At 47.0% G+C, this 27,274-nt stretch overlaps 2 protein-coding genes across 3 annotated transcripts; both read left to right on the top strand.

The window, feature by feature from the left end:
* Positions 1-7,361: 7,361 nt before the first annotated feature.
* On the top strand, positions 7,362-12,641 carry LOC119110574 (protein CDV3 homolog). 2 transcript variants are annotated; one of them, XM_037234449.1, is made up of 4 exons: positions 7,362-7,621; positions 10,537-10,711; positions 10,976-11,282; positions 12,133-12,641. In XM_037234449.1, exons 1-4 carry the CDS (start codon positions 7,427-7,429, stop codon positions 12,257-12,259), a joined length of 804 nt encoding a protein of 267 aa, XP_037090344.1. In that variant the 5' UTR covers positions 7,362-7,426; the 3' UTR covers positions 12,260-12,641. The 2 variants fall into 2 exon arrangements, with proteins under 2 accessions (XP_037090344.1, XP_037090343.1); XM_037234448.1 differs by having other exon boundaries at positions 12,130-12,641.
* A 10,316-nt stretch (positions 12,642-22,957) lies between these two features.
* On the top strand, positions 22,958-25,316 carry RpL29 (ribosomal protein L29). The gene is made up of 3 exons (XM_037234398.1): positions 22,958-23,020; positions 24,708-24,772; positions 25,160-25,316. The coding sequence occupies exons 1-3, from the start codon at positions 22,984-22,986 to the stop codon at positions 25,286-25,288; spliced, it is 231 nt and encodes a 76-aa protein (XP_037090293.1). The 5' UTR covers positions 22,958-22,983; the 3' UTR covers positions 25,289-25,316.
* The last annotated feature ends 1,958 nt before the right edge of the window (positions 25,317-27,274 follow it).

The following is a 27,274-nucleotide window of genomic DNA, read 5'->3' as shown; positions in this document are numbered from 1 at the left end:
TGTGGTATGAATTTTGCCATGTTCGGATTAGGAGGTCAGATGGTAGCATGGATAAGTAGACAGCTTGTTTCTCACTTTATAAAAGTGCCTGCATTTTTGGAGGCTCTGTGAAAAAATAGCCTGATAAAACATCAATATCCAGCGGGCTCAATTAAGCTTTGCCCGATTCAATGAGCATTGCATCTCGATGGGGAAAACACAAACATTTTTAGGTAGGCATATTACATACGTAGCATCACAAGCCATCATTGAGCCTTGCTGTCACGATAAGTAAGATTTTGACTGCCGGTCGTGTGCTCGTTCGTCACTGGGGCCTTACGACGAATTCAATTACTGAGGCCATATCGCACTGCCTGCCTCTCATCCTGGCAGGAAGGGAACGCACCGCGGGGAATCGGACTCCGTAAGTCCGGTTTCCCACACGCGCAGTGATTAGCGCAAACGTGTTAACCACTACACCATCGGTACCCTGGTGGTCGCTATTACGGGACACGCTCGGGCGGGGCTGGGGTGTAATTCCCCTCTGAGATATCGAAACATAAGGAAAGTAGAGGCGCCAAATTGACAGGATAGGTGGGAGATATATGTCAACTAACTTCTGTCAAATTTCAGGTCCCTTATTCGTGGCCTAGTCACGAATAAGTTAAGGCAAGAACAAACTCGCGACAAGCGTTCGAAGTGCCTTTAAATCCTCTCACGCCACCAGCTTTCACCTGCATACCTTTTCTCAGCAAAAATTAGCTTAGGATTGCTTCAGGTAAGTTATGTTATCCAACTTATAAAAAGTCAAAATGACCAAAAACCGGCGATATCAATTTGATATGGGAATTCTAAAGAGGCGTCAATGACTACCTTTGGCAGCATGTCCTTCAGAGGTCAAGGTTGATTAAGGCCAGTTTTATTCGAGGGCCTCTGCTGACCTTCATGAAATCAAAGTCAGAAATTTTTGAATGTCCTTGTTATCCAAAAATTTCAAATGAGCGCTACAGAACTTTCCCATAAGCCAAGTTTTTTAATATTTGTTCCCTCATGATCTGGCCTTCATATGTGATCCGGGTACAATGGAATTAGTTATAACCCCAATCCTAATTCAAATTGTGTTATTTTTCAAGCGTCGATCTCAAATGTGGAACATTCTCTTTAAGTTGCACGACTATTTCAAACACTTCCCTGTCGCGTTATCTTGAAAGATTCCTAACGAATCGTTTTCATTGACAGCTGTGGCTGACTTTGGCATGGTTTAGGTCAGTTGAGCACAGAGGGTATATGTTTTGTTATTGTTACAGATTGGCTATGGAATTACATACTAACGTGCAAAGTTTGGAAATCACCCCGAAAAAAACGGAATGGGGCCAAACTGACACACACTGACGTCCTAGGGCCTTGAGACCTTATTCCAGTAGATATAGACTTATCGCGGTGGATGAAAAACACTACTGGCGGACGAAATCTGCTGCAAAGCTACAAACTAAAATATTGTTCTCCCTAGGATGCTAGATCCGCGAAATACCAAGCGTAAACATCATCATAGGTCGGTTCGGGTGCGCGACAGGATGGCAGCCAAGGTCCTTTAATTACAGCACAACAGCGCTTCGGCAGTGTAGTCGTAAGTTTTTGACGCCAGTTCGAAGACCAAAAGACAACGATGCTGAGCGGGGTGAGCGAATTGCACAAAGTCAAACCTCAAGTACTTCAAGTGTGCGGCTTTGGTTAGAGTACCACCACCGGAACCTCTCAAACTGCGTGCTTGGAGTCGACATAATCGACATTCTTGCCCATCACTGTCAATAATGGTAATAAAATAATAAAATATAATAGATCAAATAATAATAAAAAATAACAAAATCTCCCCTGCCTATTACATATCACAATTCCTTCGGGTCTGCACCATCTCTTCGCCTGCTTCTTTACGTTTGTTTTGTCTTCCTAGCTGGGAGTGCCGCGACTTCATTTTGTTTTCTGGTGTTAGCATATGGCTTACTGCGTCGCTGGGATTGAGGGAGGGGTACTCGTGGTTACCTGTTCTTGGGTAACGGCATAGAAAAAAAAATGGTGAGAAGCAGTGAAAATAGTAGATACAAAATAGCGTTTGTGTTTGCGTTTGCGTGTGTTTGCGTGTGTTTAGTACACGTCACAAGACGCCACAACCTCCGCGATGTCACTCGATGCAGGTAACTTGACAGCGCACGTTCCGCAGGAGTTGGCGGGTGACTGAGCAGTTAATATTTACGAGACCGACCTCAAGAGTACTCCGCCAAACGGATTTTTCCGCAGATTTACCCGTTTTCTTCGGAAAGTTGTGTGGTTTGGGTCTAAGTGTGTGCGTGGGGGGGGGGATTACTACTGAATCGGAAACACTACACTCGTGGAACCTGGGGCCGTTGGTTGACTGCCTGTGTACTCAGTGCACATGAGCATGACCTGTGACTTGAAAGAAAGAACGCAAGTGATTGCCACGCTCCCGGGTGGCCGGTTGAATACACTTTGCTTGGGTGGGCGATCAATTCGACCCACATGGTCACTGGTGTTCAATTAAGGTCGGTGACCTTGTTTGGCTGTTGCCGGTCATTGTGACCAAAGTTGCACAAGACTGCTTTGAATTTTGCATTTGAGTAAGCGTCAGAGGTTACGCTGGGCTGTATGTTCTTAAAATAAAAGTGCCGACATGGGTCATTCAGGTTAGTGCCCCATTCTGACCTTTAAGAATTCCATGGAAGATGTATAATGCGGTTCCTGTTGGTTTCAATAATCTCGAAATGAGCGCCAGAGACTAACCCACCGAGCCAGCTACACAGCAATAAAGCAGGTTGGTTTTGACCTTGGTCTGACCCTCATACCTGACACTAGGTCAACGAAATTCGATCATCCAGTTGTTTCATTGCCTAAGAAACTATGTTAGAGATTTATGGCTTTGCCTAGCACTCCATTGCTGCATCAGATTGAACGATTCCATAGAAATTGTCTTCGCTGAATCCATGGCCTGACTTTGACCTAACGCAGATCAACGACCTAACCAGGTACATCTGATTTTGTTACATCAAGCGATCCGCTGTTCAGTTGCCTACAGCTATGCACAATTTGGCAAGGTTATGCCGTGCCGTTCGGAAGCCATTCCAAAAAACACCTTCAGGGGTCAAATTGACCCCCACTCGGGCCTGTGTTAATAACCCTCGCCCCCATTTTTCGTGAAGCGGACGGGTAGCGGGGTTGATCCGCATCCCCCCTGCTCTGCCGTTTTGAAGCTAAAAAGGATGAAGTATAGCAAAAAGCACCAGTGGATTACTCTAAGCGGGATCTCGCGACTAGTACAAATTTTGCCGTTTTTAGGTCGATATTTGCCCTCATCATGTCAGGGCAGATGTAAAACTTTCCTCAGCCAAGGGTGAAAAAGCGTTTGATTTTTTTCGGATATGATCGGTGACAAAGACTGACACTTTTTCGAACCTATTGGTGACAAAAATTGCGGAAATGAAAACAAATTTCGGCAGGCAAGACCATGTTACAACAGATTTTCCCATCTCAATGGAACTCAAAGTTTGGTATTGGTCTGTACTCGCCAACACTTGCAGCGTGAGCACATGTCGAAGCGTTGACTTTTTGTTGTATGAATAAGTGGAACCATAAAATGCTACCAAACCTAGTACCTTTAACCAGGATAGTTTTCAGGTGGTGACAGAAACATGCTACAAACTATATTATATCAGTGCTGACGTCAGCGATAAGTGGTGACAGTGCTTTTCCAATGCCGATTAGATCAGTGCTTTTCCCAGATTTTTCAGCCAAGATTTACATCACATACTTAACAGCGTAAGATACCAAATAACTAAGCTTAATACTAGTCGCAGGAATCGTGACTGGCCGCAGCATCTTGCGACGAACGTTATCAGCTTGCTACGCAGCGCTTTAAAGCGTCGTGCAATTTGAGACAGATGGGCTCAGCTGCTCGCTATGCGTTGGTGCGTTGGGTTCAGTGCAAGGTCGTGGGCTGCTGTTGGTTGTGTTCATGTCGTGAGAAGCTGACTGGCTAGAAGGACGTAGCTAATCGTCAGTTTTTTAATGTAGTAGCGTTGAAAAGCTCTGCCAACCTAGGGTTGTTGTACGTGGATACCTGAGCTTTAGCTTCATGAGTAAACGGAGGTCTTTGAAGCGACACACCTCAAGGATTCATCCGGAGCTTCCTGCTACTGACAGGAACAGCGACTTCGTAGTAAGAGGCCGAGCATCGCTGGTGTGGGCCTCTTAAACTAACTGCCCGTTGCGCCTCAGGCTAAGCGCACTGATCGGTGGGCAGGCATGAAATAAAACGCTTTTAGTTATCATATTGCATATAAAGCTAAATGGAGGTGCTAGAAGTGCTCAGAAATGTTGTTTTCCACCTGTTGATACCTATATTGTATGGGGCTTTCTCGAAATAGCTGGGACCATGCTAGGAAGTGTTAGTTCTGCACCGCCAATGATTATGCCGAAATAATGAAGGGTGCCAACGCTTTCAGCTGATTGTACGATGACGTCATGAAAACAGGAGTGATATTATTCCAGGTGCTTGTAGAACCATGTTATCGGTAAATGTAGGGCCACAGGGATGCACTTTTGCAAAATGCGTGCAGGTGAGGGATGGAAGGGGAAGGGGGGGGGGGGGAAGTGCAGGAAAAAAAATGTCGGAGCCTGCCTCCGAAATGCACTCAAAAGAGTTTTCTCCCCAAATTTCACGCAGTCTTTCGCAGCTGGCAGCAGGGATATAGTTTCTCAAAATTGCTTTTTGGGCGCTGAACCCCAAATTATGATGAATGAGAAATGATGGATAAAATGATAGCTAAAATAGGAAATTGCGTCCCCAATTAGGAGGTACAATCCCCCTCCCCTCCCCTCCCCCCTAACTGAATAGGAAACTGCATGCCTTTAGGCTGGTTATGTTAAATATGCCTTTATCTGATAATTCCGTTAGGTGAGTCTCACCCTTCTTTCAGTGTTGATGGCCAGCAAATGAAACTTTAGTGCAAATGAACTCCCGAAACGAAAATGTTTGATGGTTATGGCGTATTGCAGTTGGTTTGTCTTTGCTTTTGTGGTTTATTGCGTTTAGAAATATATTGCAACGATTTCTGAATAGTTGGCTCCAGTTGACAATGCGGACGATTCCAAATTTCTTCGGTGACAGAAAAGGCGCTTTTTCAGCGCTGAAACAGCTCTCAAGCATCGCTGTCTTGTGCGCTTTCAGCCTGAGCATCGAACTCGTTCATCTTTACATGCTCATATTTTCTACACCATTCCCTGTAGTGACTGACACGCAACAGGCGTGTTTCTTGCGCGGCTCTGAGGATAACGGTTCGTTGTTTTATGTGCTTTCGGCATATATTTATGGTGTATGGCTCCGTTCATGTCACAGTGTAGGCACGCTGTGTACGGTCCGCAGAATCGTCCATTGCCGCCGATAGCCTGCGCGGGCCGTGGATCGCTGTGGATTGCTCCACATTCAGGGAACACAGGGGTGTTATATACGGAGCGATGACGACGGCACTGGCCAGTGCTGGGTGGGAAGAGGACGCAGGGAGGAGTACAAAAGTCGAGTTCTGTGGTAAGGATGAAAGAAGCATCTCTTCTCGATTTGTTTTAAGGAATCTCCTTTTGCCCATCTCATCATGTGCTGTGCTGCACCGTCTTACCTTCTTCTCTGTCCTGCCCTGTCATGTCATCTCTGTTCCTGTCGGCTTATCGTATCTGCTGTTCTAGTTCCACGGTGCCGCCATTCTGCGCTAACCATTGCAAGTCTGGGAAACCAGAGATACGGAACTCGATTCCACGCAGTGCCCGCCCTCCCTGCCAGGGTGAGATGCAGCTACGCCGTATAGCGTCAGTAGCTGGGTGCGCCGTTGATTCCCAATGACGACTGCTGTTCTACGCTGTAATCTTCTGTCCTGTGCTTTTATTGTCATCCTGCCCTAGGTGTTAGCTTGTCTTGTTCCGTCCTGTTGCCACCTACCCTCCATTTCCCGTCTTCTGGCTACCATGTCATGCCCAGTGGTGGTGGAACCTGTATGGAGATTGGGGGCCGGAAAACATGCTCTTTTTTAAACATCTCGATTCAAAATACCATTCTCATTTCAGGTTGTCTCCTCTAGAATCCAGACCCATTCTTCCAATCCTAATTGTTTCTACGATCTCAGGGTCGTGATTAAGTCCATGCCCATGCAAGCCACAAAAATCCATATTGTTTTATCTTAAGCATGTTTCTCAGTGCCTGTGCACTTTTGTATTTTGTGACCCCGTGACTCGATCTTGCCCTGTCCCGTTTGGCTTATATGTCGACAGCACCTGTTTCTTCACACGCGCCACGTATGTGTCCAACACGTATTTGTAATAGCCGCATACGATCTGCTGTCAGCACGTTTGTCAGTACCAATCACCGCCCAGTATTCGCCCGACGTCACGTCACGTGACCACAAAGAGGACAGAAACTGAAAGGAATTGGAAATGGGAAAAAGCACCCAACATTCGGATCGGATAGATGATGGCAACACTGGACCAGAAGCCACGCTTCTAAACACCACTTTGTAGTAGTGTGTCGGCGGTAAGCCAGAGTTGGTGTAAGGTTTGAAGTAAAGGTGAAGGAAGAAGGGAAAGTAACGTTAAAAAAACTTTCCCGTCGGCTCACTCATCGAACATACCGGCACCACGCATGACGTCATGCATTCCAGCTGACAATCGTGCTGATGACAGATCGAAAGGGGCCTTAACGTACTCGCCAACGCAAGGGCTACCAAATCAAACTCCCGCCCCAGTTAGTCATTGACAAATATGCTGGCGACTGATCGAACGCGGCCTCAGTGTGTGGACTGAAGTAAAAGATAAAAAAGAAGGGAAAGTGAGGTTTAAAAACTTATTTCTCAGCTCACACATCGAACGCCCCGTCAGCACGCGTGACGTCACGCATTCCAGCTGACAATCGTGCTGACGACGGATCGAACGGGGCCTATGCTTTCCAATTTTGTGTTTACAGCAGTAGTTAAGTGGGTCCACAATAAGAAAACTTCTGATTTGGTAGCTTTGCAGCACATTCTGTCAGAACTGGCGTTTTCATACCTACCGGAATAAGTACACGGCCCTGGACGCGTCTTGATACAAGGAAGCGATCTGAAGAAACACCTATTAAAATTATTATGACTAATGTCTATGGATATGGATATAATATTGGATTATGACTGAAATCTAGGGAAGCTGGCATCGACTATCTCAAAATGGCAAAGCGACCTAATCTGGCATTATCGAGCTACAAAGATTTCAACAGCTGACGGACCTATGCGGTCACGTGACCTCAGGGCCTCACCGTCGGAGGATTGCGTCATAAACTCGACCCTTCTAGCTGCGCGATTTGCGAGAGTTGTGAGTGGAAGGAGCGTGGTGCATAAGGACCAAAAGGCGTGCAGCCATGGCTGACCTCGCTGATTTCTTCGCAAAGAAAGATAAGAAAAAGACTAAGCCGAAGAAGTTTGTCCCTGAAGACATGGGTAAAAAGCTTGAAGAGGCTGAAAAGAAACAACAGGAAAGGGAGCGCCGGGAGGAGCTCAAACGAGAACATCTGCGGGAGGAGCAGCTGGAAATAGATGACCCCAATCACAAAAAGGTAATGAAGCATTTGAGGGGACGGTTCCAATGTGGCGTTTAATACCGACGAGTTCAAACCATTATTCATCGATTTCATGCGCGTCTGAGTGCACGCTTTCCTCTGAACGTTGGTTAGACAAATTTGGCGCATGCCTGGTGAATCATCTCTTATTTACATTGTCTTTGATGATGTTTTCTTGTTTTTTTGTTTTTTTAGTGTGCATGTTCATTGCATTTTTCATATCATACAGCATCCTGGTGGTGTGGTATGGTTAAGTATGTGGCTTTTTTCATTTTACATTCTCTAGCCTGCAGTGGCATAGTACTTCAACAAATTAGCATGATAGAAATTTGAACACCTTTGGGCGACATGGTAATCATGACTTATGATGCAATAGATGCTTTTCTTGTTTGGGCTTGTTAAGTTATATTTAATGGTGTGTTTGTTATGAGGTTGCTCTTATCTCAACCTGCAGTTTGATTGGTACATTCCAACAGCAAGAACTCACCAAAAAAGTAAACTGGACATAAGCTGGGTTAGCTAGATCTTGATGCCTTATAAGCTGGGTTAGCTAGATCCTGATGCCTTGTTTCATGTCTGGATGAGATACTTTTCACCTTTGTGCATCAATGTCTGCCCTAGTATGTATAAGATTGTGTCAGGTTTAAAGTATTATAGATGATTTGTAATGAAGGAATTATGTTGATTTATTATTTTGAGCCCAAAATTTGATGCCTTTCCATCATTTTATAAAGGGTAGGAATTTCCATTCCATTACATTTCCAGATTGCACCCCCAAACTCATGTTTGTACAGTGAAAAGCTTGCATAATGCATCTTAAATGAGATCATCAATAATACTTATTACCCAATGGCACAACCAGATGTGGCAGCATCTTACCTGACAGGTTATTGGAATACCCACGTTCACACATTGGTAAAGTTTCTCAAATGAGTTGCAGAGATTGCATAGGAAAAAATGAAACCTTCCCTCTATGGCATTAATAAACAGGTCTCTCTCCAGATTTGGCCCATTTTCTTCTGGAATTTGGGTTAGAAGGAGGGTCTAGAGCACAAGGTGCCACATAGACTGCTGTGCTGTATGTTGTCTATAATTATGCAGTTTGCCATATTGCTTCATTAAATTTGCATGTTTAACATGGAAAGATGATATATGCATGGTGGCCTGAGGAATATCTGAAGTGAGCATGTCTGATGCATGATCACTGGCTCACCAAATCCAGGAACTATCAAAGTTCCATGCTGACCTGGAGGAAAAATTATTTTGAGGGAGTACCTGTGAAATTAATTGGCTCTCAAACATGGCCATGATAATAATATTGTAATAAATATGACATCATAATTATAGTTGTCATATGAATGCTACCAGGTTATGACCAGTCATACCTTGTCAAAACAATCTGGTTGAAAACAGCTGGCTTTAAAATCAGAATTGTGCTTGACCCCAGATGCAGTGAAAATGTATTAAGGAATCAGTCACCTTTTGAATCAAAGCTGAACTCATGCTTTTTTTATTTTCTTTCAAGGCATAGTCATATGAGTCAAGAAAATGATTGGTGAGCAGACTCAGATAAGAATGTTAGCATGAGTCTGTTAAGTCTGCTCAAATGTGCATCACATTCAGTAAGGACCTACATAACCATATTAGTGAAAGCAGGTTTTCTATTTAAGATTTTATGAAGCACATGTCCCAGTTTATTTAGGCAAGTATTTCCATAACAATAACTTTAATCTTTCTGGAAGCAGGCCTTGTGTCTTTGAATTGGAATTGGTGATACAAGGTTTTACTGGGCTGTTCAGGATCAGTAGTCAGAGAGAATTCACTCCATGCATTGTGAGTGTCTAAATTTGCTGAACTAAAGTCACACCTAAGTCTTCCTTAGACTAAACCTTTCTTGTTGTAACAGAAAAAGTATGAACTATGATTCTGCAGATGCTAGGTACATAGGCACAGCCTGAACTCCACATGTACACAAATGGGTCTGTGAAATGAGCATTAGGTGGAGTAAACATGTTGTATGTTTTGAAACAGACTATATTTGCTCAAAACCTGGCGATGGGAAGGTGATTTTTTGGTTGAAGGCAAATAGTGCTGGAAGTGTGTTTTTGATTGTATGTATTAAATCCGTCTCACTTTTGAAATTGTGTGAAACTCGGCGTGCAGATGACATACTGCCAAAGCAATAAGGACTGTCTTTCTGTCCATTAGTTTCTCCAAATGTGTAAAGAAAGTATTCTGAGTACATTGAGTTTGCATTTCATTCAGAGATTAGTGATGTAGCACTGGAAAACTTGTTTTGCTATTTGTGCTTGGTTGCTGAGTTTCAAAGGTATAGTTTGGTTGATGCTTAGGGCATTTTGTTGTTACCATATGTCCCATTATGGGCTGCACTAAAGTGTGCCACAGGTGGTGCAGCCTTTGTTGCATTGCCTATGGTTTTCTATTCCCAGTGAAAGCAGTTCTTTGTCACTGCATGGAACCTCTGCCAAGCCAATAGCTGGTTTGTTTCTTGTTTGTGTTTGTGTCTTGAGTGTTTCAAAGTTGTGTTTTTTTGTGTTTATTATGACATAGATTCACTTTGACTTAAGACATTTTAACAACATGCCTGTCATGTCCAGAGAGCCCACAGTAAATTCAATGAGTCCTGCCTTGTTTGTATGGCTAGTGCCATCTATGTGGTGGAGCAGTAAGTGCTCTGGCCTCATCACTGTCCAACAAAGGGATGCTGCATCCAAAATTTTGCACTACTCTCCAAGGTCCACTCCATCAAGTTACTTAATGCATGTTCAGTCTTGGCCACTTCCAAAGATTCTAGATACCAACCGGCTCTCTGCCGCGAGTTTCCGATCAGCGCAGAGGATAGGGTGTCGCGCGCTCCCTGCGCGCATCACGGCCTACTGTTTCGGCGGCAGGAGCCGGCCGACGAGTGGCAGGACGAGGAGGAGGCGACGGTGGACCTGTCCGACCTCAACATCCAGCAGCTGGAGCAGCCGGAGGCGGGCAGGGCCGAGGGCGAGGTGGGCCCGCTCGACGCCGATGGCAACCCCACCGGCGCCCAGGGCAGCGCCTGGGGCTGGCAGAAGACAGGTGACTGGCGGCGGCGCCTGCACGCAGGGAGAGTGGAAGCGTGCAGCCGCGAGCCGGGCGTGGGTCGCGTATGGTCATTCGTGGTATTTTGAATGTCGTGTATTTGTTTGGTGTGAGCATGCTTTGACGATCATTAACGACAGTCTTTGGAGATCCTCTTTTTTGTTACATTCAGGAGTGGGCTGAATCGTGAGCTCCGCCTCATCAAGGTGCCCGTCTGCTCGTACCGGCCATCTGACGCCCTGCGCGTGCGCTGTCCCGCAGAGGCCAGGGACCAGTCACCGGAGGAGCGCGAGCCGGAGCCAGTGAAGCCGCCCGAGCCGGTGGCGGCGCCCGAGCCGACCAAGGCTGCGGCGGCGTCCACCAGCAGCGTCGGCTACGTGCCGCCGCACCGTCGCAACATGCCGGCGGCGTCGGCGACGCCCAGCGGGCCGCTGGCGCCGACGCGACTCGGCGCCACCCGTAGCTGGCGCAACAAGGCGCCCGACATCAGCAGCGACGAGGCGTTCCCCACGCTCGGCGCCGCCGTCGAGGAGACGGCGCGGGGCGCCTGGGGACAACGGGGCGCCAGGTGAGCGGCCACACGGCTGGTGACGGGGAGTGGGCGGCTGGAGAGTGAGCGGGAGGGGGGGGGGGGGGTGTAATGGCCACGAGGTGTGGAGATTCGGCAGGGGACAGTGGCAAGGAGTGGAGGAGCTGGCAAGTAGCGGGGGATGGCGAATGGAGAGGAGCTGGGGATGTGGCCCGCAAGATGGTTGCGGGTTGCGGCGGAACAGGTAGAGATGTTAGGGGATGCAGGGATGGCGGCCAAGTGTGTGTGGGTCTGAGAGACACCTGTGTGGGGTTACGGTGAAGTAAGGCAGCTGAAATAGCATGTGTCGATGGTGTCTGGGAGCACGGACACTGGGTTGCAGATGCATGCCCCTTAGGTACGCCTGCTGGTTTAGGCTGCCTCATTGGGCAGGGGAGATATTTTTTTGTGGGTCCGTTCGGAGAATCGGTGTCGTGTAGTAAATAGTTCGTGGAAAATTGGGTGGCCGGAAGACACGCATTGTTATCGCATGGCAGCCCATGCTTTTCGTCGCTAATCACGGGTGTATTTCCTGGTCGATTTCGTGCAATTGTTGAATGATGTTTGCTCTTTTGGGAAAGGCTGCTCATTTCGTGTGACCAATGTGTCATGGTAGTCCCGTTTTGTATCTCTCGTCTGGGTAACTACGCGTAGGTGGGTCACCTGTTTTCGCCGTAGGGTCATTGTTGTTGTTCATTGGTCCTTTGGCACCTCAGATCTTAATGTCCGGTACGGGCAGCGCCCTGTGGTTGCGTTAGCTGACGCACGCCACCCAGATTGGTCGGCTTGATGCACGTCAAGCAGATCCGGCTCCTGCTGTGTCCTGACATTTGTCATCTCTTGCCAGCAGGCCGGCCGGTCAGGACTTCCAGCGCGTGCGGCATGGCAACACCTCAGGGCAGGACTCGCGGTTACAGGCGCCCAAGCTCAGCCTAGGCAACCAATTCGACGCCCTCCAACTGAACGACGCCTACTAACGCCAGCCACGGCCTGTATGGCGCGCGGGCGCGCGGCGACGAGGCGAGCGCCGCGCGCCGCGCGTCGCCCATTTCGGAACAGACGGGCAGTGCGACGGCGGCGGCGGCAGGGGAGTGCTGACGCCTGGTGGCGGGGCGCGTCGCCGCCGGCCGCCGCCGCGGTGGACAGACGGGACAGGTGTGATATGGTGCGAGGTGAATGGGCGGAAGCGGTGCGGCGGGCCGGGCTGCGCGCTCGCCGCCCGCCGGCCCGCCCCGCTGCCGTTTTTACTCCCTTGGGTTACAGACCAGTGTAATGGGACGAGTAACGCTGTAAATTTAGGTTCGGCGAATACATGCTCTTATAAAGCCTGTTATCGTAATAAAATTATTCGTTTTATGATTGCTTTGTTTCAGCGTGGTGTGATAGCCTTAGGCTGGCCGGTGGATGTAGTCCGTTGAAAATGCATTCATCCAGTCACCTATGTTTATCCCAGTGAGATAGTATGTGTTGCTTTGCACGCTGCATCCGCTTAACGTGCAACAACACAGCAAATGGGAACTCTGAGAAAAACGAAAGCGTGCCGCTGCTTTTATGGTCGTGTTCGCTCGCTGAAGTGTCGGCGTGTAACCTCCCGAGTTCTTGTAGCGTGGAGCAACTATACCATACGCGCGTGGCCCGCCGGGAATTCCTGCTTGGGTGACCACCTGTCTTTGATGTTGCACGTTGGCGTCGTTATGGCATGCTGTACGATGTTTGCACTTCGCTTGGAGCCGTCCATTATTTTCGGCATTTTCACAATGGTATGTGCCAGTGCTGCTGCTGGGTCGCGCCATACGGCAGCTGATAGACTGAAACTCACCGGAACATGCGAATCACAAGTTTTTTGGGAGAATGGCAGATTCCAGAGTATTACTTAGTAGGCATCAAACCCGACTGGATTCCACGTGCAGCGCGGATTTGTGGCGGACCGGATTGTGTAATCGGATTTTGCATTGCTCAAATGGCCTAGCTCAGTCAGTAACGTTTTTTGGCAGACTTATGGCTTTGTAGCTGATAATTTGACTGAACAGCTGTGGTGCATTTTTTAAGGCATTGCCTTGCAACTGTTGGATCGGGCAGTTTTGCAACGTTTCCATACATTCAAATGTTTTTGGCAAAGCTTTCAACCGCAAAAAAGCGCGGGTGGCGGCTGTTTATGTCTTGACAGCTGGGCGGAGGTGAATGTGAAACTAGGCCGGGGCCAGTAGGTTGACGGAGGGTCAGAGAAATAATTTGTTAGATGTGCATGTTGACATGTGCGCCGGGTGGCGCGCTCGCACGGATAGACACCGGATCCGCCTCTGGGGACATTGTGAGCGGTTGATACGAGAGCTGACCCAAAGACTTACCCACCCATGGGCGCGCCAGCAGGAGACCGGGAAGAATTCTACGCCGCTTAAAAATTGGTCTTTGGTGCATGCCATGGTGAAAAACATCGAAGGTAAGGTCGCAACCCGTGCGCACGAGAGCTGCTACCATGCCTTTTTATGTTGTTTTTTTTGTGTGTAGGTTTCCACAATCCGTGTCGTTGCAATTGATGCCCCTGGCAACCAAGACGTTTTTTTTTGTACTGCGCTTTGATTTTCGAATACTTTGAGCACGATCACCGGGAGCATGCCGTGCTATATCCATGGCCCTTGCCAACTGATCATCTTCGGCGCCGCATCAGTACTCAAAGGAAAATGATGAGACCGGGTCCTGAGCCCCGGGGTGCTGGTCATCACGCTCGAATGCCGGGCCAGTAATGCACTGCATCATGAATGTGAATTCAGCATTGCGAAACGTTACATGTTCAAGGCCGGATCCAAAGAAACAAACTGCGCTTTGCCCCCTCCCCGCAGATGGCCCAATTCGGAAATCCACATAGCGTGTTGCTGGACGGCATTAAAGCAAAGCAACTTTCTGCAAGACTGATTAAGCAGGGTTGTTTGTTTCTTCAGGTGGTGAGAAGAAAATCCGAGTTTTTAACAAGGCACCAATCAGGACTGACCCTAAGTTTTCGTTTCATAATCACTTAAATTGCACCGTCTTCTGCGCGCTTCACTTGTTGCAAAGAACGGCTGCTGGCATAGGTGCAGGAACGTTTCAAAAAGTAGGGGGCCAAGCTCAGGGCATGCTTCCGGAACTTCTCTGGAAAGTAATCCCGATGACCGGGGGGAGGGGTAGAGATGGAAGTTGTTATCGCTTCCTATTCAATTGTGGCTGGTGTGCTAGATATGCATCTAGAGCTGTTTATCACTGGTGCGCAATCGTGCCTATTCGACTCATCTATGTCATTCGGCAAATAAGGTTATCCAGCTTCCCAAGGTTATTCGTCCATTTCAACATTGTCTTTCTTGGGGACGCGAAATTCCACGGGCGTGTAGGCATTTTGGGTCATTGAGGAGGCATCCGCCTTCACGGGGTAGATGCCAAAATATGGCCTAGACATAGGCTAGTGACAATTTTGAATGTGAATCGATGGCTCACAGTGTGACAGATTTTTCGTGCGCCTTTATTTCGCTGGCTGGTTTTCAAGAGATAAGGCTTGTTGCAGCATTTTATGTGGAAACAAATTCGGACGCTTGATATTGCCAAAACTAATGTGGCAAAACATAAAACTGAAGATTATTCTTTGATAACCAAGCCATAGAATCAAGGCCCTTCTGTCACATATTCCTTATCTGAGCGCTGTTACCGTCCGCGGCAGTCACTGCCCTAGCCCGGCCGTCTCGCGTATGACTGATTGCGAACTGATCGCATGACTGCTTTGTTGCATGTTTCTGGATCAGTGTTGCTGCCAATTGGTGCGTAGAGCATGTTGGACACCTGCAGCAGTATCTTTTTTTCCGAATTATCCTCCCTTACATCACACCACCCCAGTAAAAGCCTCGGGTAAGCTGCCTGCCTTGGGTATGAATTGGCCCAATGAACTTTTAATTACACATCACTCAACGTAGACGACTTGATCTGCTTTTGTGTGCAGGCAGGGACATGGGCGTAGGAACAGAGGGGCCAGGGGACCATGGCCCCCTACTTTTCAAGGTGGGGGGGCCAGCAATGTTAACTAGCCCCCCTCCCCACACTTTTCAGATAGAGGTTGCATTTTGCTTACTTTTGCACCAAATGAAACATTCATGCCGATTTACCTAGTTACCACCATCCATCTCCCATAAGCTGCGTCATTTTTTTTTTTCGTTTGCTCATTGGCAATCGCTTAGCCGCAAGGCCGACGCCGCACGGCACGGAGACTGCAACGCCGGGCGTCGAGGCTGTTATTGCTATGGCTTGCGAGTACGCATGTTCAACACCATATTGCGTAGTTTTCTTATCAGTAAGCAGCTTCGATAGGATCTTGAGCATTTTAAGACGAACATGGGTTAGTTATGCTAATGAAATTAGGAACTCTATTTCATCTACAATCTACAGTCAGGGAGAACTCAATATCTCTGAAGAGCACGGAAAAACACGGAACTGGGGTCTATGTGAAAACATCGGACTACCTGCGGTGATCAGGGATGTTGTTGCGTCAATGAGAGTTCCTGTGCTGATCTGGGGCTAACTGCGCGGGTCAGAAGGCCTGTGTCAGGGATGGGAACAATGTGATACGATATATCCTTATAATGGCCTTCGGATCGACTAGGCGATCCCGCCCCGTGCCACCAGAATGATATCCAGAAGACACTTCGCGATGAGATGGAATGGCCCTTCACCCCTTAACCGGAAACGGTAATGTACCCCTGGTGTTCTACTCAAGAGGCCCCTTGCCTAGAAGGAAATAAGAGGTCTCATTGTTGTTGAGAAGAGTGGGGCTCTGACTGTGGTTGAAAAGCGCGGGTCGAAATTAAAAAAACGAGCAAGGTCATGTCATGTTTCCCTGTGAACGTTCATCTTCAGTTCAGTTCAGTTAATAATGTACTATCGAAACAAATTATATCAAAAGGCTTAAGCGCGCCCGCCCGCAAACTCGAGAGCAGGGACAAGGATGGTCTGGGTTGCGCCTTTCGTAAAACCGAAAAGTTTCGGCCACGGCAAGCGCCACCGGGTGGCGGGTGCCTTGTTAATCTGTCTTCTGGACAGATAAATAGCTGCGAAAACACGAAAAATAGAGATTTTGCTCTCACTCTTCTGGTTCAACCACCAGATTCCAGCCCCACTTCGCAGTGCTTTAGGGGCCAATCCGTTCTTTTCATCAGTCTAAAAATTGCACAGTGAAATATGCGCTCAGACTGCATTCTAAATACGGGATCTGATGTCACGAAGCGTCCACGGATACTTTTTCAGAACCGTCGTCATTGTAGTCCACTCGTTGGCCACAACTTCATATTAGCTGCTGGGCCGATGCTGCGCGGCCTGCGGAAACTGCAACGCCTGGGGTCGAGGCTTGTGTTTTTAACATTTGCGAGTGAGCATGTTCAAAATTGCGTCACATAACTTGTATTACTAGTTGATTATAGTGTTTAAAGGTAATCATGTCAGAAGCGTCATCATTTTCGTCCACCCGTGGGCCACGGCTAAATATTGGCCACTGGGCTAATGCTCCGCGGACTATGGGGACTGCAACGCCTGGTGTCGAGGTTATTGCCGCTAAGATTTGTGAGCGCGCTTGTTAAAAAAAAAACACGTTACATAGATTGCATCTCTAATCGATTCTGACTGAATAGTGAATATTTTCAGATAAACATGACCTGGCTATGTAAATACACATTGTCGACCACTCGACCTGCAATCAAATTTTCGTCTTCAAATTTGGACCAAACATATCGATCTATAGTCTACCTTCGCGATGTCCTCAATGTCTGTAGAGCCCAGACAAAATTTGACAAAGCTTCTTAATTCTATCGGCTTAGAAAGAGTCACTTAAACATTGTAAATTAAGAGCGCCGGTTATTTCTTCCATGCAGTCGCTCAATGCCTGATTTCCGCAGTTTATTGACTTCAAAATGCAAGCACAATTGAGCTCACGGTAGCTCCTGGTTTCTCTTCTGGTTACAAGGTGAGTCACTTGTTAACGAGTAAGCTATATCCGGGGATTTAGGGGGATCACCATAAAACGGGCTTTTGCCAACCTTGTGTTCCTCCTTGGCAAGACACTGGCTGTACTCGTGCCTACACACAAATCAAGTCGTATGCGTTACATGATAGGCATTGAAGTGTCCGTTGGGCCCATTTATACCTAAGGCAGACAGCTTCCCGGAGGCTATTTTTCTGCGATGGTGTGGTGTGAGGGAAGATAATTCGGAAAAAACATGCTGTTGCAGGTGTCCAACGCGTGTTTCATGCACCATGTAGTAGTAACGCTGGTCCAAAAGTATGCAACAAAGCAGGCATACGATCAGTTTGCAGTCATTCATGCGGGAGACATCCGGGCCAGGGCAGTGCCCACGGACGGCGGACAGGAGCAGGGTCCAGATAAGGACCTATGACAAATGGGTCTTATTATGTGACTTGATTCTTAACAGAGAATCTCCATTCGTATGGCTTTTGTTATATGCATGACTTTTCTAGCAATTTCAAGCTCCCGAATTTTTTCCGCCTTAAATGCTGCGACAAGTCTTATCTCTTGAAAAGCATCCAGCGAAATGAAGGTGCATGAAGAATCTGTTGCACTGTGAGTCATCGATCCACTTTATCCAGGCCGTATTTTGGCATCTACACTGTAGAGGCAGATGCTTCCTTAATGACCCTAAAGACCTGCCCGTTCGTGGAAATTTGCCTTTCCAGGAAAGACAATGTTAAAATGGACGAATAATCTAGGGAAGCCGGATAGCCTTATTTGCTAAATAACAGGTGAGTCGAACAGGCAGGATTGTGCTCCGGTGATAAAAAGCTCTAAATGCATACCTAGCATAGCAGCCATGACGTTTGAATAAAGAGCAATAACAGCCTCCATCCCTACCGCCCCCCCCCCTTCGGTCATCGGGCTCGCTTTCCAGAAAAAGTTCCTGAAGTACACCCTGGGCTTATCCCCCTCCCCCTCATTTTTTAAAACGTTCCTACGCCTTTGGGCAGGGATGTAGCCATAGCCTTGCTAAGGGGGAGCAAAAGGTTGACAAAAGCCCCGCTTACGTTGACCCCCCCCCCAAAAAAAATCCCCGGATATAGCTTACTTGTTAACATGAAATCCGGCTTTCCTTGCCTCATTGCTATTTTTACCTTGCAACCAGAACAGAAACTAGAAGCTACCGTGAGATGAATTCTGTTTCTATTTTGAAGGCAATAAACTGCAGAAATCAGGTGTTGAACGACCGCATGGAATAAATCACCGGTGTCCTTAATTTTCAATGGTTTAGTGGGCTCTTTATAAACCAATAGAATTTAGAAGCTTTGTCAGAATGTGTTATTTGGGCTCTACACACACTGAGGACATCACGAAGGTTGATTGTAGATCGACATGTTTAGTCGAAATTTGGAGATGAAAATTTGATTGTTGATCGAGTTGTCAACAGTGTGTGTTAGCATGGCCAAGCCATGTTTGTCTGAAAATGATTAAAACGCGGTCAGAATCTATCAGTGATATTATTCATGTACCGGGATTTTTTAACATGCGCGCTCGCAAATCATACCAACAAAAACCTCGACGCCAGGCGTTGTAGTCTCCGTAGGCCGCGCAGCGTCGGCTCATCAGCTAATTTTGAGCCGTAGCCAACGGGTGGACGAAAATGAAGAAGCTTCTGAAAGAAGTGCTTCTGAACGTCTCGGGACATCAAATCTTACATTTAGAAGGCAGTCTGGGCGCATATTTCACGTGTGCGATTTTAAGACCGATGATAAGAACGGACTGGCGCTTAAGGCACCGCGAAGTGGTGCTGGAATATGGTGGCGGAATTGGGAGAATAAATGTAGAATCTCTATTTTTCGTCTTCCTGTAAAGACAGATTAACACGGCGCCCGCCGTCCGGTGGCACTTGCAGTGACCGACGCCGTTCGGTTTTACGGAAGCTGCAACCCAAACCAGTGCTGTCCTTGCTCTCGAGGCTGAGGAAGGGCATGTTCAAACCTTTTGATATATTTGTTTCCACTAATCCGTTCTGAAAAATGAACGTTTTCAGGCAAACATGGGACGACCTTGTTCGCTATTTTTTATTCATTTTGGCCTACTTTGTTCAACAATGACAACCCCACTCTACTCAATAATAATGAGACCCCTTACTTCCTTCCGGGCAGGGAGAAAAACTGAGAGGAACTCCAGCTTGAGAAGAAGCCCAGGGGCACATCAGCGGTCCGGTCTAGGGCAGAAGGGCCATTCTGTCCCATGGCGAAGTGTCTTCTGGTTGTCATTCTGGCGACGCGCGGTGGGATCTCCTGGTCGATCCGGAGGACATTAGAAGGCTATTTCATATCATATTTTTTCCTCCCTGACACGGGAGGTGTACTGACCCGTGCAGTTGGCTCTGAATCAGCATAGAAAGACTCATTGACGCAACAACATGGCTGATCGCCGCAGGTGGTCCAATAATTGTCACATATACCACAACTCCATGTTTTTCTGTGTTCTTCAAAGATATCAAGGACTCCCTGAACATGGCTTTAGACAAAATCGGGTCCCAAATTTGTATTAACATGGCTAATCTATGTTCATCTTAAAATGTTCAAGATTCAGTCAGAAGCGATTACTGATAAAAACCATACGTTATGGTTTGAACATGCGCGCTCGCAAGTCCTAGCAACAACAGCCTCGAACCCTGGTTTTGCAGTTTCCATAGGCCGCATGGCGTCGGCCTGTGGCTGACACTAAGCGATGGCCAATAATAAAACGAAAAAGATGACGCGTATTGAGGAAGATGGTTGGTGAACTAGGCAAATTGGCACGTATGCTAAATGTGGTGCAAAATTAAGCTAAAGACAACTTTAACCTGAAAAGTGGAAGGCGGGGCACCTAACGCTCTTGCCCCCTCCCCCCCCCCCCCTCCTCCCCCACCTTGAAAAGTGAGCGGGCGATGGCCACTCTGCCCCTCCCCCTGTCCCTACACCCGTGGCTGCTGGTGGGGCGCAGATATAACCACGCGCCAGGTAACTGATGGTGAAGCGTGGACAGCAGGTGGAATTACCAGTCACTTGCGACAACCCGCTAAATTAGCTGCTACCGTAATCATTACGGGAAATTGATCAAGTTTTATTTTTGGTGAGGGCACTAAAAAAGCAGTATGAAATTTGCGCCTCGTCTGGGTGCCCAACAATTGGGACATGAGTGGAAATTCTTTGGTGCAATCTCCCTATTCAAGCAAATTTTATCGCAGTGTTCTTGAAAAATCACACAAAAATTACTCCTGAAACCCGCTTAAGGAATGTTTCAGTAGTCTGGTCGTTCCAAATGCATTATCTTAGGCTCATACAAAATAGTGGCCGCTTTCATCATTAGATAGAGAAGACAAATATTTGTTAATAATGCCTTTAACAAAAAAATTAAGTAGAATTTACCCGGTAACAACTCATATAAAATCAAAAAATTTGTCATTCTTCAAATAAATCTCAAAAGAACGTGTTTTTTCACATAGTATACGCAAAATGAACTGTGGCTGTATCATCCCTACCTCGTTCTTTCCGTACGAGGCGTTTGTGGTGATAGGTACGTTGGAATAGTAATCATACTTTTGCTTGGTAGTTAGGTGCGTTTGGGTCATAGATTGTGGCGTTCGGTGCAGGAAGTTAAAATTCGAAACGGTGTTGATGTATTAAAATCGCGTTTCTAACGTTGGGTCGCTCAGGAATTCGGGTGTCGACGATCAAGATTTCGTCCCGAGGGCATGGTCTCGTTACCCCATGTTGTGCACAATATCGTGACGAACATATTGCCCTCTCCCTGGCCATCAAGATATTGTATTAGCCATTGATGTGTATGGGCTCACCGTTTATTGTCGATCTACTTTATTCCAGTCATTTAGTGATGTTTTTGGCCCTGCTTTGCAGAATGCTGCATTGTTGGAAAAAATGCGGTGCTCTAAGCTTTTCATTTTACATTGGTACCAAATGTTCTAAAAAATCATGGTGCACCATTTGTCATGTTTAAGAGGGGACATATCATAAATAATCTTTAAACAGGTAGATTCATGTTCCTACCTTCAAATTTTAATAACTATGATAGTAAGCTCCCGAGCGCCGCACACACCCCCGCCGCCTTGACTCCCCAGCGCCGTTTCTGTATTGTTGTTGCGTAACTACAATATTTCTGCTTATCAAGAACCATAAAAAATGTATGGGACCAAGGTAACAATAATAATGTGATGAAAAATGCTTCCTATCACATCTAGGTACGTTTATGAAATGGACAGGCCAGAATAGTCCAGTACATAGCCTAACTAGTCTAACTGAACCTAACCTAACCTAGCCTAACCTAATTTAACCCCCACCCTATCCCCTTCAACCCAGTGTCCCATTGGCATCCATGTTCCATGCCATATATAGAAGTTTTATATATATAGTTTTGTATATATCATATTAAGAAGTTTTGTTTAGCCACCATATTCTCATTTTGCCTTTCCTTCCCACCCAAAAACATCATATTTCCCCACCATGTTGACCAATCCACACACAATACAGAAGACTGCTTGGCTATGCAAGAAACACACTTTATGGGATTCCTGTTACCCTGGCCTCATACATTTTTATGGTTCTTGATGTGCAGTGATGTTGTGAAATGTTGTGATTACAGTGGAAATGGCTCTGGGGTCATGGTTGCTGTGTGTTTGCGCTCAGATGTTTGCTATCATAGTTCTGTAAGTTCTAAGGTAAGAGTTTAGATGACATGTGTTACAATTAATTACAATATGTTCTGCCTCAAAAACGACAATTGATGTACATTGCTTGCCTAACATGACATAGCAGTGTATACCCTGACCATGGCTTTTTATGATGGCATGGACCTGAAATTGTGAGCCAGTTGTATGGGAAGAATTATGTGTTCAAGTTGTCTTAGTAGGCTCTTTAAATTTTGGTTCATTTTTTTAGACACTGGGGCATTACAGTTACATTTTTACATGTAGAATGATGTGTGGCTCACACCTGGAGTCACCTCAGATATGGCTTAGGTTTATCTGGCCTGTATGTCTGGAAAGTGTGTGCATGTGCTTGGCAGCTAAGTCAAGATGTAAGTGAATTGCTTATGAATTTGAGTCTTGCTAAAAACACTCTTTGCTCTAAAATTGGCTGCAATCTGCTATGTATCAAAGAAATAGGCTGTGTGAGCATGTAGAGCTATATTTTTATTGAGAATTCACAGAAGCCCTTTCCAACCAATTCTGTGAGCAATAACAGGATAGATTATGACCTGGCAAATTTCTTGGTTAATGTAGAACAATGCTCTGATTGTTTTAAGACATTGCCTCTACTCTGCCTGATTATCATATGATTCATGGATTTAAAGCCCCTCCCAATCCATGGCTGATTAGTAGTTTTGTTTTGATAGTGATGTTATATTAGGTCTCCAAGGTGGGTACAGCATGGTGAATGCTGGGACTATCAGAGTAGTACAAGTTGTGCTTGGTTTAGTATAGGGCACAGGGCTGCCCTGCCACATCTTAAACATTTGTTGCTCATATTAATCACGTCTAGGGTGCACTGGTCTGAATATGAACTGATTGACCACAGCTGTATCAGAAGCATTGGCATAAGCTAGGGCATTGCTTAGATGATGATCTTTGGATGAAGTATGTGTGGTCCTTTGTATTTTTAGTGGGTATAACCAGTCCTGTCCCCTTTCCCAGGTGGAACGTGAGCTGCAGCCATGGCCAAGTCAAAGAATCATACCGCGCATAATCAGAGTGAGTATCCCCTTGTCCTCATTTGTTGTCGATGCATTTAATTTTTGCATGTCAGTTTGCATGAGTTGTATTATCTGTGGTCTGTAGGGAAATGAGCAAATGAGAATACTCCTACCTTATTGGACATGCTCTTTGTTCTTCTCTGGTACTCTATTGGGATGTGTTTTTGCAAGTTTTGCCTGGCAGTTAAAAGTGAAGAATGTGGCAGTAGTTCTTTTGGGTAAAATTTTCAGCTTAACATCTCTGCTCTGCACTCTTTTACACCTGTGTTGTGTGCTGGGAAGTTGCATGTATGCTAGAGTTACTCTACAAAGTGTTAACTTGCCATGGATGATCTGGGAGTAGAGCATGCTGAGGGTGCTTTCAATTCTGGAATTAGAAGAAGGTTTGCTTCCAAGACATGTATCTGATGAATAGGGCAGCTCAATTCTTCAAGTAAAGAAAAAGTTGCACATGTCTTGTTCAATCATTCACAAGATATATATTCAGTCAACATGCAAACAGAACATGTTGATTGCATAAAAACACCCGATTTTTGTTGAAACCGACCAAGTGTCCGACAATCTGTCACCACTGAATCTAAGCTGACACTTTCATATGGGAGAGAAAGGATGGCAGGATGACAAGATTTTGGATGCGTTTGTGCATCAGGTCATCGCTTTGAGCTCGTGGATCCGTCTGTTGTTGGGGAGACATTTTGATGGCAATTCATCTTGGTGAACAAAGCAGGGGTGGCAATATGCTGCCTGCACATCATTGGGTGACCCACACTGATCGGTCAGTGTGGAGGTCAGTGATTGATCTCGAAGTGGTCACATGCATGAGAGATTTTTCCATGGATGTATCATAGTATGGATGTATCATAGTATCTTCATTGTATCATATGGTTGCTCATATGTGGATGTATCATAGTATCTTCATTGATGTATCATAGTATGCTCTACCCAATATTTTTTTTTCAAAATATGTTTGCTTATCACTTCAGTGAAGCTTTTTTATCAGATGTATTGACTCTGGTCACCAAAAATAAAGATAATTACAAATGCATCTGTTTTAGTACCAAAAATTTGAGCCTTGTTCAAGTAATGTTCCAATTATGCAAATTTGCAGTGACAAGATTTCCAAGTTAGCATTCAAAGGCTGCATCACCGGATCTCCGGGGCAAGCAAGTGCCATTTCCGGAGATGCCTCGCTCTATTAGCCTATGTTTTGGCATTGTCTACCTGATGTTGCTTGACTTCTGCTGCCATTTCACTTTATTTTCTCCTTATTTCTTGCATTAAGAGTTTGATAGTATTGTTTATTCACGACGTATTAAGCTACGGTCGACAACGCAGCTGTAGAGATATCATGAGTTTGGTTTATTAGGGATGGTAGACTGCGTTCAGCTTTGGCCTGCACTCATTTCTCACGCATGGTTGATTAAAAGGCAATTTCACGCTGCAGTTGTACAGCACCATTTGGTACTTTGAGGCCTGTGAAATGACTGACCTACAAACTTAATTTAGTTTTTCCCACATGAATGGGAATGTACAATGTGCAGAATATCTCGTCATTTCACCTACATCTTAAAAGTATGTTGGATGTGCTCATCAACTGTTTGCTTTCTTCCATCGTACATGGATAGCACCCACACACTTTCCCAACTGCTCGCGCCACAAACTTCCAACGATGCCCTCTATTTCAGGTTACAAGGCTCACAGAAACCCCGTGAAGAAGATCAAGAGTAGCCGTCATCCTTCCCTGAAAGGAGTGAGTTAATCTTGGTCCCGTCACTATGGTTGTAATGTTTCTTTTGTCGGTAGCTGATGCCAGGGAATGTCGTTGCATGGACATACGGCGGATTTGAAGTCGCGAAGGAAAGGTTCGCAGCTTAATATCACCATGTTTCGATGACTCCGCTACCATCGCAATCGCCATGTGTCATTCCAATGTCAACAAGTAGCAGTTAATGCATTGTGATGTATTAACTGGTTTATTTCAGTCGATAATGAGACCTGTCCTTACGTTTTCAGTATATAAGTCGTAAGTCACTCGGTCTGGAGCTGAAAGCAGCGACGGTGGAGTGTTGGTTTTTGCTCACTCGCTTCTGAGTGCTCTATCTTCTTGTTCGCACCTGAGAACTTAATCTTTCGCCAGGTTGACGCCAAGTATCTTCGCAACATGCGGTTCTCGCGCAAACACAACAAGAGCACTGCCCAGCAGAAGAAGACCTTCGAGAGGAGGAAGGTAGAAGACAAGGGACAGAAGCGCCCGAACCTCGGTTGATTCATACAATACACGCCTATGAAAGCTCGCGGGTTTCAATCACAGCGTGGTATGGCATGGCAAGTTGCGAGGGAGGCAAGCCGTGGAACATTTGAGAACTGTTTGCGGCATGTGGAGCCGCGCGTCGGGTGTACCGTAGGTCTCGCGTCAGGTGGCATTTGCATCATTGTGATGTCATGCTAGCAATGGAATGTTTTTTGAAGCTGTGATAATGTCGCGGTTTTGGATACTTGTTCGTTCTGCCGCGGCTGTGCCGGATGTTCACCACGGCGGGGTTCTGCCGTCGTAAATATCCGGACCAGCCTGACCCAACATGGGCATGGCGTGGTACCGCGGACAGCGAAACAATATCGGCATGCGCTTAGTCACGGCGGTAGTGTGTTGCTAGATGAGGGAAGGTGCTCTTCGTAGGCCATAGTGCTGAGATCCTGTCAAGATGCGCCGTATTATTTAGCCCGAATGCGTTCACTATGGTGTCCCGGCCTTCGGAGACCGTAAATCTGGCGTGGCCATCACGTCGGCGCGGACGGCGACCACCCTCATGACGATCGCTGGTTCGGCGTCGTGCCGCCGGCGCCGCGGATGGCAAACAAGGCCTGCTTTAATTGATTGGCTGTCGGCCTGATTTCCCCCGGGCGGCGGGGATCTGACGGACGGGACCGCGTCCGGCCGTCCGCCGCAGGTCCCCGGGTGGCGGACGGCCGGCGTCCCGCGGGTCCTGTCCGCCGGCCCGGCCGCCTCGTGCGCTGAGCTATACGCCGTGTTCGGCCGCCCGAGTCCGACGGATTGATGCGGGGCTCAGTTGCGTGAGTTGGATTGTCTGTAAGGTGCCAACGCGTTGGTTTTCGAGTTGACTGCGACCATTTCATTGGTACGCTCGAGCTGATCAGGGCACGGGGCCATAAGTAGCCGCGTAGTCTTGGGCAGCCGCATGCTAGCGTCTTCAAACGATCACCGTTAGGGGATGGGACACGAGCCCTTGCACGCTCCGTGGCAATAAGAACTATATTGGTCGTTAGGGCCGAGACCTGAAATGTCGAGGACCGCTTGCACCGTTTTGGAGGCCTCTGGGACAATGCGGGCCTGCAGTCGCCCAGAGACCACCAGCACGAAACAGTCGGCTCCGTGTCAGTCGCACTTCCCATGTGTGAACAAAGCCGGACTACTGACTTGCACTGCTGGGCCCTTACAACAACGAGGGACCGATGTCTCGGGCAGGGGCCACGGCCTGGTCAGGCGGCTCAATATCAGCAAGGGACCCCGAGTGTCAGAGGGCCTCCCGAATGCCACTTGTCACATGTGACAACGGAGCCCTAAAGCTAGCACTAGTCATGGTTATCTAGATCCGACAATTTTCATGAACGTCCTAGCACTTCGATCTTTGCAAAAATGGTGTAACAGCGTAATTCGAACCACCAAACAATTCAGTCACACCTGAACTACTGTTACCCTCCAGCACATTAACCTGAGGATTACCCAGGGATGACGGAGCGGTACGCGCCAACAGCTGGGACGCGGCCCCGGATGCTGCCCGGCGGCCAGGACGTATCCTTTGCCGTCCCCCGGCGGACGCACTAGCCTCGGCTTTACTGCCACCTAGCGGCGGCGAACTGAGATTGCATTCTGGGCGTGACTGGTCCATCCATTGCACTGCAGCCCACTGGCCTTACAGTTGCATTATGGGCTTGGTTCGAGGATATTCTCGCGACTTTTATTGGTTGATGGGATCATCATCGCCCTGGTCTCTGAACGACCGTCGTCCTAGCGGCCTCATGCGGCAGGCGATTTTCATGTTTGTTTAGGTTTTCTCACTGCCGTCAGTTGGATACCGGTTCGAGTCCGTACCGGTCGGTTACAGTTTTACAGGCGGGGTGTTAGTATCATCGAAAGAAAAATCGTTCGCACTGTCGTCCTCGTCTTGTGTGTTAGGATGTGCACATATTCGTGCATTGCATACCCGCACACCGTGCACCATATAGCGCATGG

The sequence above is a fragment of the Pollicipes pollicipes genome, unplaced genomic scaffold (genome assembly GCF_011947565.3).
Source record: "Pollicipes pollicipes isolate AB1234 unplaced genomic scaffold, Ppol_2.1 Scaffold_7231;HRSCAF=8579_pilon_pilon_pilon, whole genome shotgun sequence".
NCBI lineage: Eukaryota > Metazoa > Arthropoda > Thecostraca > Pollicipedomorpha > Pollicipedidae > Pollicipes > Pollicipes pollicipes.
Note: the sequence above shows the minus strand (reverse complement) of the source record. Positions and strands in the feature narration are given on the sequence as shown.